At 39.6% G+C, this 22,052-nt stretch overlaps 1 protein-coding gene and 1 pseudogene across 1 annotated transcript; both read left to right on the plus strand.

The window, feature by feature from the left end:
- The first annotated feature begins 1,350 nt into the window (after window positions 1–1,350).
- On the plus strand, window positions 1,351–2,408 carry LOC110329628 (olfactory receptor 52H1-like). The gene has a single exon (XM_021209380.1). It carries the CDS (start codon window positions 1,382–1,384, stop codon window positions 2,321–2,323), a length of 942 nt encoding a protein of 313 aa, XP_021065039.1. The 5' UTR covers window positions 1,351–1,381; the 3' UTR covers window positions 2,324–2,408.
- Window positions 2,409–11,055: 8,647 nt separating this feature from the next.
- LOC110337527 lies at window positions 11,056–12,029 on the plus strand (annotated as a pseudogene).
- Window positions 12,030–22,052: the final 10,023 nt, after the last annotated feature.

A 22,052-nucleotide genomic window follows, 5' to 3' on the forward strand; every position in this document is an offset into this window, starting at 1 on the left:
CCCTGTCACTTGAAAAGGACTGTCTAAAATAGATCACAGAAACTGAGTTAGCATACAGAGGGTATTTTCCAATGCCAGTGCCATTCCTGAAAGTGAGCTCTATTGAGTATAAAGCTAGAGATTCTCAAAGGTAGGGTCTAGTCACCAAGCGGGTCAGAAAAGAAAACTTCAAGGCAAATCTCTATGATTCTTTACTTCTGCTCTAGGAAGTGAGACTCAGCAGGCACTTTACCTGCACAAACTCCTCTGTCTGCCTGGGGATTTTTTTCTTTTTTTTTGGGTGGGGGGTGGAGTGATGTAAGCTTCCTCCATACCAGCAGTGCGAATGTCTTCTCTGCTAACAATGGAGAGAAGAGACCATTTAATGTTCAGGACATTGGCCCTGAGGCTCCAAACTTTAGCACTTCTTAAAAAAGCATCCTTTGGGCTCATGGCTTTCTCCTACAGTTGAGGTAATATTGTTCTCCCCTTCCCAGGTGTCTCGGGAAAACATAGGCTCTTATGTTTGCATCCTCAAAAGCCTATAAACTAAATAAAGCCCATTTCAATCCCTGAAGCAGAAACTCCCACACCACTCAGAATGAGAATCTGCTCTCTCACGATTATTCTGTTATCTTCCCCCTTTGACCTCTCAATTGCTTCAGTTTATTTTATCAAATGTATTGTCTGGAACACAGAATTTACCCTACAAAAATCAATTCTCTTTCCTCATAGCTCTGCTTCATCTAGTACAGCACAAAACAAACAAACAACAAAACCAACCATACAACAAAACACCTGAACTTAAGGTTTATTTTAAATTCTGTGTCTATGTGTGGGATCTGAATATGGGTGCATACACATGAGTGCAGGTGCCTGTGGAGGCCAGAGGAGAAATTCAGATCCCCTGGATGTGGATTTATAGTTATAGTTATAATTATAGTTATAGTTATAGTTATGTGGCGAAAAGGATTCAGGTCTTCTGGAAAAGCAGTGCCCTGTCTTATCAGCATAGTATGTTTAACACTTGTATTTTTATTTTTTACTTTTCCTTTCTCCACTTCTTTTCCCTCTTGCCTTTGGTACTTTCTCCCTTTTAAAAATGTGCTCATTTTAGAATCTTAATAATATGTAGTTCCTGACTTACACAAATTCCTTTTTATGTTGTTTATTAATATATGAATACATAGGCAACGAAGTGAAGCCACTGGCATATTGAAGGGGCAATGAACAAGCAATCTACAGGTATTTTTTTCCATCTTAGAAATAGGAGGTGCTTCCAAGCAGGAATTCTGAATTGTCACCCGTCCTCTGCACCCAGAGTTGAACATTTACCTTTCATAAATGATTCTGAAAGAACCTTTGTCCTCAGGCTCAAGAACCAGCAGATACCACAGAGGCCATGTATAACTTAAGCTGTTACAACCCAGCGTCCTTCACTCTTGTTGGCATACCTGGCTTGGAAAAGTTCCACATCTGGATTGGGATTCCCTTTTGTGTCATCTATGTTGTGGCTATTGTAGGCAACTGCATTCTCCTCTACCTGATTGCCATGGAGCAGAGCCTCCATGAGCCTATGTTTATATTCCTGTCCATGCTGGCCAGCACAGACCTCATCTTGTCCACTGCCACTGTGCCCAAACTGCTCAGTAACCTTTGGTTTGGGTCCCAAGAAATAACCTTCTCTGGTTGTCTCACTCAGATGTTTTTCCTCCACTTCAGCTTTGTGGTGGACTCTGCTATTCTGTTAGCCATGGCATTTGATCGCTATGTGGCTATCTGCTTGCCCTTGAGGTATAGCACCATCCTGACTCCACAGGTGATTGTCAAGATTATGGTGAGCATCATTGTGAGGAGCTTCTCAGTCATCCTGCCAGATGTTTTCCTGCTGAGGCGGTTGCCATTTTGCAAGACTCGTGTCATTCCTCACACATACTGTGAGCATATAGGCGTTGCAAGGCTTTCCTCTGCAGACATCTCTATCAACATCTGGTATGGGTTTTCTGTTCCCCTCATGACTGTAATCTCAGATGTCATCCTGATTGCAGTATCCTACATCTTCATCCTCCGGGCAGTTTTTCTGCTCTCTTCCCAGGGTGCCCGCCAAAAGGCTTTGAGCACATGTGGTTCCCATATCTGTGTCATCCTCATGTTCTACACACCTGCCTTCTTCTCCATCCTCGCTCATCGCTTTGGGCACAGTGTTCCTCGTAATGTTCTCATCTTATTTGCCAACTTCTATGTAGCCATCCCTCCTGCTCTAAATCCAGTTGTTTATGGAGTGAAGACCAAGCAGATCCAGGACAAATTCCTTCTCTTCTTCTCTTTGAGAAAGACACAATAAGTGTGTGCTGAAAGTTAAACTCAGGCAACGTTGATCTGATGAAACTTTTAATTACCATTTATTTGAAACGTGGTCGTTCTACCAATGCACAGAATATAGCTGAAGAGAAAAGGGGAGAGATCTCCAAAACCTCTGGGGAAATCAAGGTTTCTTTTGTTGAACTGTCATACACTTTGATGGATAGAGTTGGCTGATCTCAGTGCTAATGAGCAACACAACTGAGGTTTGCATCATTTACTGATAGATATTTGACTGACGGCCATTTCCCAGCATCCTTGTGTTTCACAGGTTCTTTATTAGAAGCAATGTATTGTACTTTTCCTTGCTAAGTACTGATCAATCCTAACCCTTTCTGCTATAATTAGAAAAGTTTTTGCTTATACTTTTTCACACCGTTTTCTTCCCTTTTCCTTTACTTGTTTAAAGAAAATGAGTAAAAAAGACAACCATCTCTCTTTATTCCCCCTTTACATTTGCTGGAAGAAATATAGTTATTCCTTTTTCCTTTTTATTTTTCTTAATTGCATGCTTGAAGAAAAATTAAAATTTTATGACCCAATTTGTGTTTTTTTTTGTAGTGTCATATTTAATTAAATCTAAAAAACTGAAAGAGTAATGCCAGTTAATTTAGTTTACAGATGAGAAGAAAGAATTGTAAAGATTACAGCATATGTTAATAGATATAGTATGCATACAGGAGAAGAAAGAATTGTAAAGATTACAGCATATGTTAATAGATATAGTATGCATACAGGGGTCTGTGTAACTCTGAACCCTGAAAACTTTATCTAATATAATTGTGGAATCACATACACAAATGATACATAAACCCTTCAAAATTTAGTTTTCAAAAACTGGTTTAGAAACTCAGAACCAGCCTTTATGTAAGTACTATATACTAAACAGATCAATCTACCAAAGTTTTAGAACCTCCCTTTATGCAAAGTGTACCCAAAATGCATTGTTTTCCTTTATGGTAAATGGTATCAGCAAAAACATGGATCATAAAGCAGAGACTGGTCAGATGTATTCTGTTCTCTGATGCTGCCCTATAGCAAAATCAGCTCAGCATTTGAACTGAACTTTTGAGTTTGAAGTTCTCGTGAGTCATTTTGGTGGAGATGTGTGTGTGTGTGTGTGTGTGTGTGTGTGTGTGTGTGCATGTGTGTGTTGCACTTTCACCTTTGATTTGACATCAATTTTGACTATGCTCCAACCTCCTCTGTCTGTCTCTCCATAAGTATTTCAAGGTCTTTTTGGCAGAAGTTGCATCTTTGCTCCATAATCAGTTCTACTTACAAACAGCAGGGTGAGCATTTTACAACTCACAAAGAGTTTGTCATTTTTCATCTTGCTGAAACTCTTCAGTGGTGTCATTGTCCTGGGATCAGGCATATATGTTTTTTTTTTTTCTCATAAAACCCCACGTCTTACATCTTATTTACCTGGATCCATCTGTAATTTATTTTCAATCTATCTGTCCTTCCCTAACTCTTGGAGCAAGCATCTTCAGAAGAGATGTTCAACTTTTGGGCTCTCATACTCCATGTCTCATTATTTTGTATGAAACAAGACTTAGCAGGAGTTTTGCAGATGGTGACTTAGGGAAGTGAAGACTCAGTTAAGTTCTGTCTGAGCCTCCTCTCCAAGGATGCTTCTCTCCATGGATATGCTTTCCTTGGTTGACCCTGTTTCTCTTCCTACACCACAGGCATTTCTATAGCATGGGGTAAACAGCAGTGACCTCTGTTTGAAAATATTTCAAGCTGTTCCCAAGGGCACATTTTAAAAAATTAAGATAATGTTTTAAACAATATTTTGGAAATTTTACACATTGCACCTGGATAACAGTCACTATCCAGTCTTCTCAGGACAACCTTCTACCCTTGTGACATCCTCTAAACCAAAACAAAGAGGAGGAGGAGGAGGAGGGGGGAGGGGGAGGGGGAGGGAGAGGGGGAGGGAGAAGAGGAGGAAAAACCCTCAATCTATGTTGCCCATATAGTCACTGGAGCATGGTCAGACTCCCAATGGTCAGTGCCTAAGAAAACTGAATCCTTCTCTGCCTACACTCTGGCCCATGCCAGAATCAATAACTTGTAGAGAGCTACCCTATAGTATCTCTATCACAGTTTTTAGGAGTTCTCTTCAATGGCTTACCATCTTGATTGTTTCTTTTTTATGGGGGGTGGGGTTGGGGAGATGGAGATGTCACAGAAGCCTTCTGTGTCTCTTATTCTCAACTGCGAGTCTATAGTCATTGATCTTACTGCAAAAGAAACATCCCTGATGGGCACATTATTTTTCTCTTGGACAGTTTTTCTGCTCTTTTCTTCCTGTCCAGAGTTAGAGAGATCTTAGAAGACACTTTGAGGCAAATATGCTGGGTATGAAATGGGTGGTGGTGGTGGGTCAACCCCACTTCCATAATCAACTTAGTTAACTCAAACAGCATATGACAATTTACCAATACAATGTACGTCATACTTGGGCCAGTACATATTGGGTAGAAACCCATTTTATAAAAACAAAACAAAACAAAAACAACAACAACAACAAAACTCTTCTAGGTGTGGTGTTACTCACCTTTAATCCCAGCTCTGAGGAGGCAGAGGTATGCAGAACCCTTTGAATTCACTGCCAGCCTGGTCTTAGGTGCAAATTCCAGCACAGTCAGGGATATACAGAGAAACTCTATCTTGAAAAAACAACCAAATGGAAAAACAAACAAACAAACAAACAAAAAAACAAAGAACCAACCAACCAACCAAACAACCATCCAACCATCCAACAAACACAAAACATCTGAGGGTGCAGTCTAAAATCTGCAGTGGAAATAAAATCATTCATATTTAGCCTCAATGAACACAAGAAGCCCCATGGGAGTCAGTGGTAGGGAGTGAGTCTGGAATGACATTAGACCTGGAGAGTATGTGTCATTTTTCTTGTTCCTTAGGCAGCTCCCAAGAGAGTCTGGTGATGGCTGCTTTATTAGGCCACAATGAAAAATTATGAAACTTGGGCCAAAGAGATGGCTTAGTGGTTCTGTTTGGTACCCAACCTCAAGCCTGAGTACCTGATGTCAGTCCCTCAGAACCATGGTGGAAAGAGAGTTCTCCTTCAACCTCCAGATGCTTGTGTGCTACATACTGTACTTAACTGGATTTGCTAACGTTTTGTTTCTTTTCTAATCTGCTTACATCCTGCAGTGCATTATTCAATCCATTGCATTATGTTCTAAACTCATCTGTCTTTCCTTCACAACCAGTAAAAAACAATCCTAGAAATCCTTTAAAAAAACCTTTTCTCTAGTTTTTGGAAATTGCTGCAAATAACCCCGCAGGCAGGCTAGTACTATTACTAACTCATTAAAACAGAAAAACATCACCACACTTGCCTGGTTTTAGGCCTTTAAATTCATAGAATTTTTCATTTCCCTTCTCTCCATATTTTTTGCCTGGACATTCTTATTTAGAATTCTCTGTGGTTCCATTCTCTGATATTCCTACTGCTCTAGATTCTGTGCCCTGGATCACTGTACTTTTAAGGCATTCTTGTGGCCCCTAGGTTTCACATTTAGTACTTCAGTGAAATGATTGAGTGTATTGAGTTTTAAGATTCTATACAGTCATTGAGAAGAGGTAAGACAAGCCTACTTCTTTATACTACTCACTTCATCACTTCCAGTATTTATGGTATACAGTGAACAGTAAGTATGTGTTTGCCTTATCAAGTGCTTCAAAATAACTATTAGTTAATGAGAAAAACCTGTATTTTTCAGGAAATTGTTTGCTTGGACTCATTAGTCAGTCTACAGAGTCAGAAAACTTGGGAGACTCATAATAAAATATTTTTCATCCAGAGATTGGTGATAATTGTTATCACACATAATACTTGGAATTTCTCTTTATGTTTAATATTTATTTATTTTGTGCAGTCTTTGAGACAGAGTCTTGCTATGCAGCACAGACTATCCTTGAACTATTTAAGTAGCCCAGGCTAGTTTTGAACTCATAATCTTCCTGTATCAGGCTCCTCTGCTGGGATTACAGGTGTGTGCCACCATGTCTGACTCTGGAACTTGTCTTTAAATATTTCCAAATTATCTTTATATGTTCACATGTGTGAAAACGGATTACTGTAGCGCTCACACATTGTCATGCAGCACTAAGGACAGGGAGAACAGAGCAAGAACTGAATTCCAGCTCTAAACTTCCAGTATAGATTTCCTTCTTGGATTGAGAGGTTATGTGAAAGAATTTCCTGCTGGAAGGGATAAACTGAACACTGGGGCTGGGTATCTACGACTTTTGAGCCTGGATTTTATCTGTACTAGAGTCTTACTCCACAGAAATGGGTTACTACCCTATTCTCTTACAGATGGGTTCAACCACAGTTAGTGTTGATTTACCACATTGGGGAGGGGTGGAGGAGATGGGAGAACCATCTGATGCTGAAGTTTGGAAACACAGGCTACTTTGAAGCTGCAAAGATGGCATCTAATGCCAGAATTATCCCTAGAGTTTTGTTTTCTAAATTTCCAAAAGGGTTTATTTCAGTGCAGTGGTAGTAATTGACCATGCATGATAAAGTTGCTTACATCCATGGATATAGATGATAACAAAAACAAGAAGTTTAAGGAATTTTGTACTGGGATGGGGAATTACTAGTTCTTACTCTATGGACCTCATAGATCAATCACTCAGCAATATCTCTGTTGGTGCTTAGGCATGATTCCCCAAAGTGCAGCTCCTTGGCATGGAACTACTTTGAACAAATGAAGTGAGAAAGGAGTCAGGAAGCAAAATGTTCCTTCAGACTTCTTCCCCTTTGTCTTTCTTCTTCCCCCATACCACGCATCTCTCAGAAGCATGCTGTGAAAGATAGATTTTTCTTTAAAGAGAACATGAAAACTAGAGTTCTATCCCAAAGCAAGAAATAAAATCTAGGTAAGTCATGCTGTATATTGCCTGTAAGCATATCAGAAAAGTCACATTCTAGAAATGTGGAATCTGCTATCTGAGGAGAAATAATACTATAAAGAGAAGACAAGAGGAATCTGCATCCAGCAGATTTGGTTAAGATACCTAATTTAGTACCAGTAATGGCTGACTCTATCTGAAAGTCTCATCTAGGACTGTTGTTAATGTACTACTTAGTCCAGCAAAAGGAATTGTTGGCAGTCTTTAGAGTGCTATCTAGGAACCCCAGATCTACAACAAAGTCAATCACACCAAAAGGCTGGTAAGGTAGAGAACCAAGAGATTCATGGAAATTCTTCACTGATGTATTGCAGATGGGATGCTCACAAGAGTGCTAAGAATATGAGAAGGATTCAAGCACTCAAGAAATGTGTACTCAAGTTAACATGAACTTGTTAGCTTAGGCAGATAGCAAATCAGTGAGCCTGTTTTAAATAACTATTAAAATTATATTCTAAAGCTAAAATATAAAGTGTGATCTTTGGCTTGGAGTTTATGGCCATGACCTTTCTTGTTTTTTAACATCTATGTTGCTCCAAAAGACAATGGAGTCTGTTTCTATTCTTACATGTTACAAATTAATGTATTAATATCTCTTGTTAGAGTAATTCAGACTGCCAGTACCTCATTAGAGCATTTTAAAACAACTACTTCTTACAGATTACTAGTTCATATGGAGACATATTGATTCAAGAAACTTAAAAACAAAAACAAAAACAAAACTAGACATTGAACCCAGGACCTTGTGTGTACAAGGCAAGCACTCTACTAGCAAGCTGTGTCCCCAGCCAACAGAGAACCCTTATTTGTGCAACTGAATGAATGAATGTCTAGGTTCTCACGAGATGCTTATAGTAGCTTTTAAAGTAAGCATAGAAGACTTCTAAGTTTCTGTAGGCCTATTATTGGGAATTCCTTGAGTTATTTCTTCTTTAAGCATAAGAAGACAGATTTAGGACTATAATTAGATAAGGTACTTGCAGATCACAAGAGAAGCCTTGGGCTCAGTTCCTAGTACCATGAAAACAAAACAAACAGAATAAAAATAGCCTTAAACTGTCTGAATTATACATTACATGGAAGGAGATAATTTCTGAGAATATTTTTTATTTATTCTAGATAAGTTAGCCTATTTACACCTCTGAGTATTCATGAACAATATTTGCCAATTTATATTTTTTCTGAGTTTCATCTGTTCAGCTTCAATTGTCAAAACATTTGTTTCTGTAAAATATCATTTAGTTTAAAATTCTTTATTCATATATTTTCAAATCTTTTTATTTGCAATTTTTCTGACGTTATGTCCTCTCTCTCTCTCTCTCTCTCTCTCTCTCTCTCTCTCTCTCTNTGTGTGTGTGTGTGTGTGTGTGTGTGTGTGTGTGTATATTCATATGACACAGGACATGTATGGAAGTCAGAAGACAATGTGCAGAATCAGTTCTCTCTGATAACTAAGTGGGTCCTGGGAATAGAACTCAAGGAGTCAGGCTTGGTAACAAGTAAGCACACGTAACTTCTCAGCCAGCTCAGTGGCCCTTAGCTTTCAATCTTACTCTTAAGTGTATCACTTTAATCATCATTCATGCAAACAATTTCCTTTACTTATTATGCAGACCAGGCTGATCTTGGATTAATATATCTGCCCTTCCTTCCCAGGTCCTAGGATTAAAGGCATGAGAAACCATGCCCAGAAAAAGTTTCATTTTAAAACCAAGTACATATACATGACATCAGATTCCTTCACACATATATGTATATAAAAACTAAAAGTTAAAAAAAATTTCCCCACTTAACATTCAAAAATGATGTCCCCATCAATTTTCCCTTAGAACAGCTGACTTATATTGATGCAATTGCTGAGACTTTCAGTCTGTGCTAATAGCGTATAGTAGCTGTGTGCTCCAGTTGGCCTTTATTTAACAAAAGTACTCCAGTGATTTTTGACTTTCATGTGCATAGCTTTACCTCATGCTTCTTAAAGTTTGCATACTCTTCTCTTACACTGTAAATGGACACACTATATATTCTCAGTTGAGTGTGGATGTGTGTCACTCTGAAAATGTTCATTTTCTACATTAAAATTTTAACCAAATTCATAGTGTAATTTAATTATTGTCATAGTATAACCTTATGTATTTGTATGACCTCTTCAGGAACATTTCTGTATTTGAAGCCAATAGGAGAATGTATATGTTCCATTTATTTATTTATTTTGGATACACACAGCTAAAATAATCTTCAGGAATGCTTGACAGTAAATTCTTTATAAAAATAGCTATACCACCTTCTTATTTCACCCGACACTTCACAGAACTGGCTATTATCAGCCAAGATTTTGGAGTCTTTGTTAAGCTGCTAACTGGTGCTGCTCATCAGTTTAACAGCACATTTAATGAAAAGACAGAGTTCTCTTTTCATATTTTAATTGACTTAATTATATATATCTCCATTACCACATTTCTTTAGATCAATGGGCTTTAGCTTTGTAATCTGTAAGAATACTTTGAATGTTAATAGAATCATATGGCTTCATTAGAAGTCATCTTTAGTTACTGTAAATTTATCATAAAATTTGTTACCTCCTTTTTTTTCTTTTCTTTCCTCTCTGTGTAACCATGCTGCTCTCAAATTGATGAGCCTCCTGTTCTAGTCTCCCAAGGACTGGGATTACAGTAATGCACTATTACATCTAAGTTTTTAAACTTTATACTTTTGTCAACAGATATCATCGAGGTGTATATTTATAGATGTGTGACATGTGTGTAAGGTAGTTTATATACAACTTTGGAATATCCAACAGGAATCCTTGTACCATTGACTTTACTCATGTTAAAGCATCTTTATAGATCAAAAGCTCCTGCAGTTGGATCTTCTTGTAATGGAGATTTTTTTTAAAAGAGAAACTCTTTGTTTCAATAAAGTCACACAGTACAAGTCATTAAAGAGACAGAGACAAGAATGCCATTGTATAACATTGCCAGGAGCCTAAGTGTCTATTGCTGGGATTTACCTTCACGGTGGGTAGTAGGTGGTCTTTATTTTCTTGAAACACGTATGGTATAATCACTTATCAGACTCTGTCTTCTCTTGAATAGACTTAAGCACAGGAATGTTTGAAGAGTGGAATAAGACGCTGACACCTAAAGTTTGATGGAGGAAGCTTAGCACATGCCTCTGATTTATGCCTGGACCTTCTATAGCAATGATGAGAACCAGGGCAAATAGAGGGTATAGTATAGTTGTGTGTAGAGAAGCAAGGAAGAACAAGATAGTGGCTGGTCTGCTTAAGTTTCAGACACTGAGTCTCTTTATGAAGCCCCAATTAGCAACTGGATAATTAAATGGGTCTCTGACTAATATTGAGCATAGTTTAAAAACATATTTTTGCATTTGTGGGTATTGAACATAGGACCTTGTACATGCTAGGCAGATGCTTCACCTCTGAGCAACCTACCTAATTCATTCTTTGTGTGATATTATTTAATACACAAAATTTCCAAGGAAACTTCACTGGGTTGCTGTCAGTAGCTCAGGACTGATTCAGACTGCCAGGAGTCTCTGGGAAAATACTTCAATGATGCATATTAAGTGACTGAAAGTTTGGCAAACATTTATTCATAAAAGGAAGAGAAGAGGGAGAAAGTGATGATTTTTTGAGAGGGAAAGGTATTGGGAAAGTTTGGCTGGACCACTGTAACTGTCACACCATTTCATTTTCAGTTTAGGAGAATCATTTAACCCATGCCCATAATGGCTACATTCAACCTCAGCAGCTTCAATCCAGTTTTTTTCATCCTGGGAATCTCAAGGCTGGAGCAGTTCCACGTATGGACAGGGATCCCCTTCTTTATTATCTGCCTTGTGGCGTTTGCAGGCAACAGCATCCTAATCTACCTCATTTTTATGGAGCACAGCCTGCATGAGCCTATGCTCTTTTTCCTCTCCATGCTGGCTGGTACAGATCTCACCCTGTGTAATACTTGTGCTCCCAAAACCTTCAGCATCTTCTGGCTGGGTCCTCAGCACATCACATTTCCTTGATGTCTTACTCAGATGTTTTTCCTCCACTTCAGCTTTGCCATGGTTTCTGCTATCCTGCTGGCCATGGCATTTGATCGATATGTTGATATCTGCTTCCCCTTAAGATCTACCACCATCCTCACCCATCAGATTGTTATTAAGACTGTGGTGGCAATTATCAGCAAGAGCTTTTGTATCATCTACCCGTGTGTGTTCTTGCTAAAACGACTGCCTTTCTGCCGAGAGTTCATCATTCTTCACACATACTGTGAGCACATAGGCATTGCTCGTCTGGCCGGTGCTGACATCTCCATCAATTATCTGGTATGGCTTTGCAGTACCAATAATGGCTGTCATGTTAGATCTGATCTTGATTGGCATCTCCTACACTGTTATTCTTCATACTGTCTTTAACCTTCTCTCCTGGGATGCCCGCAAGAAAGCCCTTAGCACATGTGGTTCCCATGTCTGTGTCATTCTTATATTTTACACACAGGCCATATACTCTGTCCTTGCCCATCACATTGGTCACAATATCCCCCACTCCTTCCATATACTGTTCCCAAACATCTATGTAGCCATCCCTCCTGCCATCAAACCAGTCATCTATGGGGTAAAGACAAAGCAGATTCAGGACAAAATCAACCTCCTAGTCTTCCCCAAAGACAACCATTGACATGACATTGAGAACTTGGGAAAGGTAACAGTCAATGATATCAACTTAAGAGTGTTTACATTTCTTTTTTTAAAATTATTTTATTAGATATTTTCTTCATTTACATTTCAAATGCTATCCCGAATGTCCCCTATACCCTCCCCCTACCCTGCTCCCCTACACACCCACTCCCACTTCTTGGCTCTGGCTTTCCCCTGTATGGGGCATATAAAGTTTGTAAGACCAAAGGGTCTCTCTTTCCAATGATGGCTGACTAGGCCATCTTTGCTATATATGCAGCTAGAGACACGAACTCTGGGGGTACTGATTAGTTCATATTGTTGTTCCACCTATAGGGTTGCAGACCCCTTCAGTTCCTTGGGTACCCATTCAGTTCCTTCTCTACCTCCTCTATAGGAGTCTCTGTGTTCTATCCTATAGATGACTTTGGGCATCCACTTCTGTGTTTGACAGGCACTGGCATAGCCTCACAAGAGATATCTATATNAGTGTCCTTTCAGCAAGTACTTGCTGGCATATGCAATAGTGTCTGAATTTGGTGGCTGATTATGGGATGGACCCCCAGGTGGGGCAGTCTATGGATTGTCCATCCTTCCATCTTAGCTCCAAACTTTACCTCTGCAACTTCTATCATGGGTATTTTATTCCCTATTTTGGGGAGGAATGAAGTATCCACCTGTTGGTCTTCCTTCTTCTTGATTTTCCTGAGTTTTAGAGATTGTATCTTGGGCATTGTAGGTTTCTGGGCTAATATCCACTTATCAGTGAGTGCATATCAAGTGAGTTCTTTTGTGATTGGATTACCTTACTTAGGATGATATCCTCCATAAACATCCATTTGCCTAAGAATTTCATAAATTCATTGATTTTAATAGCTGAGTAGTACTCCACTGTGTAAATGTACCACACTTTCTGTATTTATTCCTCTGTTGAGGGACATCTGGGTTCTTTCCAGCTTCAGGCTATTATAAATAGAGCAGCTATGAACATAATGGAACATGTGTCCTTATTACCAGTTGGAACATCTTCTGGGTACATACCCAGAAGAGGTATTGCTGGATCTTCTGGTAGTACTATGTCCAATTTTCTGAGGAACCTCAAGACTGATTTCCAGAGTGGTTGTACCAGCTTGCAACCCACCAGCAATGGAGGAGTGTTCCTCTTTCTCCACATCCTTGCCAGCATCTGCTGTCACCTGAATTTTTGATCTTAGCCATTCTGACTGATGTGAGGTGAAATCTCAGGGTTGTTTTGATTTGCATTTTCCTGATGATTAAGGATGTTGAACATTTTTTCAAGTGCTTCTCAGCCCTTTGATACTCCTCAGTTGAGAATTCTTTGTTTAGCTCTATACCCCATTTTTAATGGGGTTATTTGAATTTTTGGAGTTCAATTTCTTGAGCTCTTTGTATATGTAGGATATTAGTCCCCTATCAGATTTAGGATTGGTAAAAATTCTTTCCCAATCTGTTGGTGACCTTTTTGTCTCATTGACAGTATCTTTTGCCCTACAGAATCTTTGCAATTTTATGAGGTCCCAATTGTTGATTCTTGATCTTACAGCACAGGCCATTGCTGTTCGGTTAAGGNATTTTTCCCCTGTGCCCATTTCTTTGAGGCTTTCCCCCACTTTCTCCTCTATATATTTCAGTATCTCTGGGTTTATGTGGAGTTCTTTGATCCACTTAGACTTGAGCTTTATACAAGGAGATAAGAATGGAGCAATTCCTATTCTTCTACATGCTAACTACCCGTTGTGCCAGCACCATTTGTTGAAAATGCTGTCTTTTTTTCCCCTGGATGGTTTTAGCTCCTTTTTCAAAGATCAAGTAACCATAGGTGTGTGGGTTCATTTCTGGGTCCTCAATTCTGTTCCATTGATCTACCTGTCTGTCACTGTACCAGTACCATGCAGTTTTTATTACAATTGCTCTGTAGTACAGCTTGAAATCAGGCATGGTGATTCCCCCAAAGTTTCTTTAATTGTTGAGAATAGTTTTTGCTATCCTAGGTTTTTTATTATTCCAGATGAATTTGCAGATTGCCCTTACTAATTCAGTGAAGAATTGAGTTGGAATTTTGATGGGGATTGCATTGAATCTATAGNTTGCTTTCGGCAGGATAGCCATTTTTACTATATTAATCCTGCCAATCAATGAGCATGGGAGATCTTTCCATCTTTTAAGATCTTCTTCAATTTCTTTCTTCAGAGACTTGAAGTTTTTGTCATACAGTTCTTTCAGCTCTTTAGCGTCACACCAAGGTATTTTATATTTTTTTGTGACTATTGTGGAGGGTGTTGTTTCCCTAATTTCTTTCTCCTCCTGTTTATCCTTTGTGTAGAGAAAGGCCACTGATTTGTTTGAGTTAATTTTATATCCAGTTACTGCACTGAAGCTGTTTATCAGGTTTAGGAGTTCTCTGGTGGAATTTTTAGGGTCTCTTATATATATACTATCATATCATCTGTAAACAGTGATATTTTGACTTCTTCCTTTCCAATTTGTATCCCTTTGATCTCCTTTTGTTGTGGAAATGCTCTGGCTAGGGCTTCAAGTACAATATTGAATAGGTAGGGAGAAAGTGGGCAGCCTTGTCTAGTCCCTGATTTTAGTGAGATTGCCTCCAGCTCCTCTCCATTTACTTTGATGTGGCTACTGGTTTTCTGTAGATTGCTTTTATTATGTTTAGGTATGGGCCTTGAATTCCTGATCTTTCCATGACTTTTATCATGAAGGGATGCTTGATTTTGTCAAATGCTTTCTCAGCATCTTGGGATTCTGTTCTTGTGGCTGTTTTCCTTTGTTTGTTTGTTTGTTTGTTTGTTTGTTTTGAGAGATTACTTTTTTCCTTTTTCTAGGGTCTAGTTTCTTCATGTTGGTGTTTTCCCTTTATTTTCCTTTGAAGGGCTGGATTCATGGAAAGATATTGTGTGAATTTGGTTTTGTCATGGAATACCTTGGTTTCTNAATCTATAGTAATTGAGAGTTTTACTGGGTATTGTAGCCTGGGCTGGCATTTGTGTTCTCTTAGTGTCTGTATAAGATCTGTCCAGGATCTTCTCGCTTTCATTTTCTCTGGTGAGAAGTCCGGAGTAATTCTAATAGGCCTGACTTTATATGTTACTTGACCTTTTCTCTCACTGCTTTTAATATTCTGTCTTCATTTAGTGCATTTGTTGTTCTGATTATTATGTGTCNGGAGGAATTTCTTTTCTGGTCCAGTCTATTTGGAGTTCTGTAGGCTTCTTGTATGTTCATGGGCATCTCTTTCTTTAGGCTGCTTGTGGACGTTGTACATCGTGGTGCGGAGCCTAGTGCGCACCACGATGTACAACGTCCACAAGCAGTAGGCTTCTTGTATGTTCATGGGCATCTTTTTCTTTAGGTTGGGGAAGTTGTCTTCTATAATTTTGTTGATGATATTTGCTGGCCCTTTAAGTTGAAAGTCTTCATTCTCATCTATTCCTGTTATCCGTAGGTTTGGTCTTCTCATTGTGTCCTGGATTTCCTGGATGTTTTGAGTTAGGATCTTTTTGCATTTTGCATTTTCATTGATTGTTGCTTCATGTTCCCTATGGAACATGAGACAGAGAGAGAGAGAGAGAGAGAGAGAGAGAGAGAGAGAGAGAGAGAGAGAGAATTGGGCAGCCTCTTGGCATTGAATATAGGCTGAACTGTGGCATTCATTGACAAATAATGTTCAGTAGAAATGACTTTTGAGGGCTTATATGATTGTATAGTTAAAAGAAATCTTTGCAGTTTCCATCTGGGTCTCTTAATGAACTTGGTTTTACTAAATTCCCTTTGTAGGCCAGCTTCTACAACATGTGCATCCCAAGCAACACATGAAGCCATTTTTAAGTGTTCTAGGGAATGGCCCTAATGCTTATTCTGATAGCCAATAACAGCTGCAATCTGCATTAGAGACTTAACTTGGACATCAGTTCCATGGAGACTCTAGATATATATAGTAGTAATATGGAAGACAGAAATGTACTCAATTCACTGAATAATGTTGTAGTACTGAATGTATAATATTATTTTACCACATGTGATGAGATTAAGAGATAAGATAAAATGAAATTATCTGTTTCAAGCAGAATAAATGCAAAAGTGTCAGGGCTGGCTAGGTACAAATAAAAATGCCCCCTGCCAGCATCTCCAAGTGATGAAAGACCCTACAAGCAAAATATGGCAGCAGGGTATAATATCATGTATAGCAAATGTCTCTAAGAATATTCTTTTTTCAAAACAGAAATATTAAGAGTGCAAGTAATAAACTTTTCATCTGGACACAGAGGTTTCTAAGAATCATAAAAGATATTACCCTGTAACATAACTCTTTGCTCAGATTATACAGTAGACAATATAGAAAGTATTTACGTATGATGTTTGTATAATGAAGACAAACCCACAGCAGAGAGAACTCAAAGTCTCTAGGAGAAATGCTTATAAACCTAACATCATCAGTGACTCCTTAAAGGAGCATAGATAGGCACTGTTCAATGAACAGAAATCGTTGAGCCTATAACTTTCTCCAGCAGTGACAGGCTCAAAAGTAATTTCAGATACAATTATAGGTCTTTTATCATTTTTAATGACATATATAACTTTGTATCAGGTAAATGTAGTTATATACTTGTTTGTATTACCCTATTGAACCAAATTAATGTTGTCCATGTGTGCATGGGTATGGGGCCATCCACTGAAGCGAAGACAGCCTATCAGTAGCTACTCCTCCAAAGAAAAGTGACTCTTCCTCCCCCAGCATCTGTCAACCACCTATAGTTCCTCAGCCAGGGGTAGGGCCTGGGTAGCCCCTTATCCATCCAACCTGAAGTTTTAGCTGCCTTGATCTTTGCAAGTTTTGTGAGCTCACATGTGCATCAGACATTGTATATCAAGAAGACAGAAGTATGATGTTTGATTCACTATTCTTAACTCTACTTTCCTCAGTGAACCACAGAACCACGAACTTATTCTGATAATGAACCTTTTCCCTACTACTCTCCCCCCCCAACTCTGTACTCCAGAATCTACAAGTAGTCTGCTCTCAACTTCTATGAGTTCTGGGTTTTAAGTAATTCTATAGGGGAAATGGTTATAGGAGAATATATGTGCAGTTACAACTAAATTAATTAATTTAGTTTTATTTCCCATGAATAATAAAATAATTTTTGTGTCCCACACACTTATCTGTGCTATTACTCACTCCTGCATCAAGATGTGTACCCTGATTTTTCCCTTCGTCTCTTGACAGATCTTACTGATTTCTTGAGAAATTGAAGTATCATTTTGTGATACATGAGACAATGTCATAATAAACTTTACTGCTTTCTCTTTAATGCACTTAAACATTTATATCTGGGATACCTTTTAGTTCATCACCACCATGACATGAGACTATTAAGTTGTCTACAGAAGTGGACAATCCTAGCAGGGCTTCTAGTGAACAGCTGCATTAATTCTGATTAAGGTTGGTCCTGCTTTAACTTCATCCAGTATGTGATTATAGATTCCCAAGAGGAAAACCTAAGTCAGAAATTGTTTTCAGTGAAACTGCGTAAGAGATGGTAAATTGTTCTTAAACTAGATACTTATTTTCTATTCACAGGGATGCCTGAAGAAGCTCCATTCTCAGTGTTCTGACCTGTCTTCCAAAGCCTCAACACCTGTCTCCCTGCTACTTCAGCTCTTGGAAACGCCTTGGAATTGACATTTGTATCATTATATTCAAATTATTCTTAATCTAGCTTTCAGGCATTTAATCCCTGATACATCATTCCTTACTCTCCCAAGCCCAATCTTTTGAATCCCAGTTCAAAACTCTTTGACCTCAATGACACCAATTATTCTCACTCTTCTCAGGCTGAATTTCCTCATTTCTTAATTGTCCTTTTTGCAAGCATCAATTTTAGGTTTAATTCTTAGAATTGATTTTGAATATAAATTTGTAGGCATAAATTTTTGGCAACCTACTTTTAATAAGGGTTCCACTTCTCATCTAGCCTATCACCCAGCAGAAGTAGTGGAAGGGAAAAGTTAGGACATGGGAGAAGTGGACCTATTAGCAATAGTTCTTTAGTTGTGAGCTCAATCATCTTTGTTAACAGTTTAGTCCTATAGCAAACATCAAATATGAATCTGCAGCTGCAGCAGGCAGACACCAGGCTCGAACCTGCAGCTGTAGTCTAGGCTTTTCTGCAGATAGACACCAGGCAACTATAGTTTAGTCCTGAAGAAACCGCAAGACTTGCCAAGCAGCCTGAGGTGAGGCAGTGGAAGCAGCAAGTTGCCTTAGGAACCTCATGAGCAATTCTTGGGCAAGTTTCTCTCAATGGCGGCGTTATCACACATTGATCTCAACAACACTGTGTAAGGAGAATCAATACTCATGTGTTGTTAGTAAAGAGTAGCAAGGCAGAGAAAACCAAACCAATGCTCAGTGCTCATCTCCCACTGTCTGTGGGGTCCTTTTATGTGTTTGCTATATCGAAACATTCTTTTACCTGTGTCTGCTTCAGGGAAACATTCTTTTAGGTGTCTCCTTCAGCAAGGCATCCTTTTACCTGTGTGCCCCAGCAAAACATCATTTGACATAGCTTTCCAAAGAAGAAAAACTAAAACTTTCCACTTCATAAAAATTTCCCCCTATTTACCTCTTTCTCTTTTGTCCCCTTTACCTAAAACATACTTTTTTTCATCTTTAAAAGCAGCACAGCAAACACATCTGAGTTCAGCCCTGAAGCTAGAAACCCATCCATCCTCTCTTCACTCTTGAGTGATTTATTCTTTCCATGGAATTCTATTCCACATCAGTACAGTTCTTAATGACATTCATCTTCCCTGGATATTCTTTTTTTTTTTTTTACTCCAATTTTCTTCCAGATATTGCCCTGATTCTGTCCCCTCTCCTATAGGGCACCTCCTGGAAACAGTTGCCCATGCCCATTGTTCTCCATTCTTTCCAGTGCCATTCTCATTAATTAGCCCTCGCATACATTGCCTCTTTACTTTTCTAAAATCACACTTTATATTTGTACCTTTTAAACAATTTAATATAGTTTTTCTGATAATTTTATGCATGTATATAATGAATTTTGAACAAATTAACCTCCATTATTATCTCATGAGCCTTTATTATCCCTCCCGTTGAATCTGTTCTTTCACACTAGTCTGCTTCAGTGAAGGGAAATAATCACTTATTTCAGTTGCTAACTACAAGATCTTCTAGTCCTTGATCAACTATCTGGGAGTGGAAACTGACCAACCAAATGGTGAAAAGAAAGAGACATTAGGATGGTAGAGCTTCCTGAAAGCCCAGTGACTCTCCTGACCATATTTGAAGCAGGGACCTGGAAGTTCTCAGACTTTTGGTGGTGAGTGAGCTTAGGTAGTTGCTAAAGCCAGCTGGGACGACTTAAACGACAGCAGGTATTTTTGTTTTCAGGTTTTCTCATCTCTCCCATAACATTTTAAAGGTCACCCAATGAGAGGCCAAATGAGAGAACAAATTTTTGGGGTTCAGACTTAATTTTAGAAAACAAGAATTAGGTTTAAATTAAATTTAAGTAAAGTAACAAGTCAGTACCTAGCATCAGTTTCCAAATTCCCCAGAACAAAACCTGAGCCTAGTTCCAGTTTCTAGGCTATGCCCAACAAGACCTGGGTCTCCAGGTTAATTTCTCCCAACCAATATAGCGTTTCCAGGTTAACCCTCAACAAGCCTGCCTCCTGCCTAACAACCACCAGTTAGGAAGAAATCAGAAGTTAAGTTTATGGTTTGGCTCCTAGCACCAGACAGTTATGCTAAAGGCCACAGTAGCACCTGGATTCGATGCTTGCCAAGGTAGAAACACTCACCCCTCGCTTGCTGATTTCTACAAAACCTTGTCTGAATGAATGTTCAGGGCTCTTCTCAACTGGAACTATCTTGAGGGTCTGTGGTGATTTAAGCCCGAGTTAGCTCGAATAAAGACTCTGGTGTGATGGCATCAGATAGACTTCTGACTGGTCTTTCAGGGTTCAAGAACACTTCCTTGGTACTACAATGGTAAGACTTGTGCCTGTGGAGTTAGGGGTCCCCTCTCTATGCATATACGTTGGGCCTTAATGTCGGGGAATTTCTGAGAAAAGTGGTCATAAGGAGTTGTTTTCCATCAGTCTCAGGATCCAGACAAGTATATTGTAAGAGGACCTTTGTAAGGTAGCCTAGGAATTGAGAGGGGTTTTCATGTTTTTCTTGAATGACCCCTTGAATTTACCACTTTAAGGGCAGCTTTACATAGAGTGGCCATGAGGCAAGTTGTAAATTAATCTCTAGTAAATATGCCCCTCCCCCGATATTATAGTTCCATTCCAGATCCTGATCAGTGACCACATCAGCCGCAAATGGATGAGTGGTATTAGTTTGGTGGATTTTATCTGCACGCATCCTAACCTATTCCCAAACTTCCCTGTGCTCCTTGGGAAGAAGGTTGTTGATGAGAATAGTCTAAATACCATGGAAAGTGAGGTTGTAAGATTAGGTGACATATTGGAATTCTTCAATAAAGGTGGAGGAATTAGCAGCAGGGGACCCCAATCGTTTTTCTATCTGAGAGAGTTCACTTACTGAGGAGGGGACATGTATTCTGACCATCCTATCTACCCTGGAAACTCCCCACAAATAAAGACTGTGACTGGGTTAGGCAGGGGAGGAGGAACTACCGGGGTGGGGGAAGGATGTTTCCCACGTTGGAGTGGGAACGAGTAGCTAGTAGACAAAGAGCTAACACTGGGCTGGAAGTGGGTACCAGGGAGATTTTATTAGGGTGCCCTGTTCCTGGATAGGGAAAAAGAGAGACCAGCGGTCTGGAGGATGACATGGAGCTGTGAGTCGAGGCTAAGGGGGTGGGGAGAGGGGCTCTCATTAGCTGGGTCAAAAGTAGTGGAGGAATCATCTAGTTCAGGCTTCATAATAGAAGGAGTTGAATGGGGAACAGGAAGGATGGAGAGAGGGCTTAGAGTAGAGGGAAGAGAAGGCCTGGACATAGAGAAACTGTTTCCAATTCTCTGATTTCTCACAGGAGTTGTAAAGGTCCCAAATAATATTGGTATCTAGGGTGCCACTAGGCAGTCATTTGGATTGGGTATCTAAGGGATACTGAAGCCAGATTTGATTGCAAAAGTCAGTAAGTTTGGGGCCCTACAGTAGGGTGCCAGGTGTAGAGCCTGAAGGTTTTCTGAGAGGCATCCCAAGTGCGACTGAGAAGGTATGGATGTTACTGTTTCCCTGGATGGGGAGGAGGGAGGAAAAAAGATTACATCAGCCCAAGGTTGAGGCCATTCCCAGGACTCAGGGAGGACCAAATGAGGACCAAGCCCTTTAGTGGGTTATCATTGCACTCAGCAGGGGGTCACGGCTAACTACATGAGGACACTTGGTACAGCTACCAGAGATTTCAACAAGGCCCGAAGGCAATGAAAAACCAAAATAAGGAATGAGGTCTCATCCAAGGGAAAGGATATAAAATTTCATTAAAACTGTAAGGACATAGAGAAGCTGTGGGGTTACAGGCAGCTCCAAGGGGGAGACAAAAAGGTGAAGGAAAGGGTTGCAATAACCAAGCTGGGCCCAAGGAAGCTTCAGAATTGCAGCTCTAAGGATCTGTGGTGAGGGAAATGGTGTCCGTGAAGAGAGCCAATCATAACTCTAAAGACCATGGCTGGGGTACCTCCACCTCTAAAAGTATCAGGAGAGCCAGGTGCTCCATGGTCACTTCTTCAGATTCAGGGAAGCATTTCTATCAACCAAAGGAGAAACTTACAAAATTATTGCTGGTGGATGGGATGCTGAGCAATCTGTGAGTCAGAAGGTGAGTCTGTTGTGGGTGGATGGAGATAAGGGCCCCAGTTCATCTCAGACCCCAAGGGGTAAGTAAAGGCACCAGGAAAGCCGATCCAAGTCATGATACCAATGTAAGGGTTTTTTTTTTTTTTTTTTTTTCTGGTACAAAGCCATCTAGGCAGTTGGGAGCCAAGGAATACCACAAAGTCACACCATACAA

The sequence above is a fragment of the Mus pahari genome, chromosome 1 (assembly GCF_900095145.1).
Source record: "Mus pahari chromosome 1, PAHARI_EIJ_v1.1, whole genome shotgun sequence".
Taxonomy (NCBI): domain Eukaryota; kingdom Metazoa; phylum Chordata; class Mammalia; order Rodentia; family Muridae; genus Mus; species Mus pahari.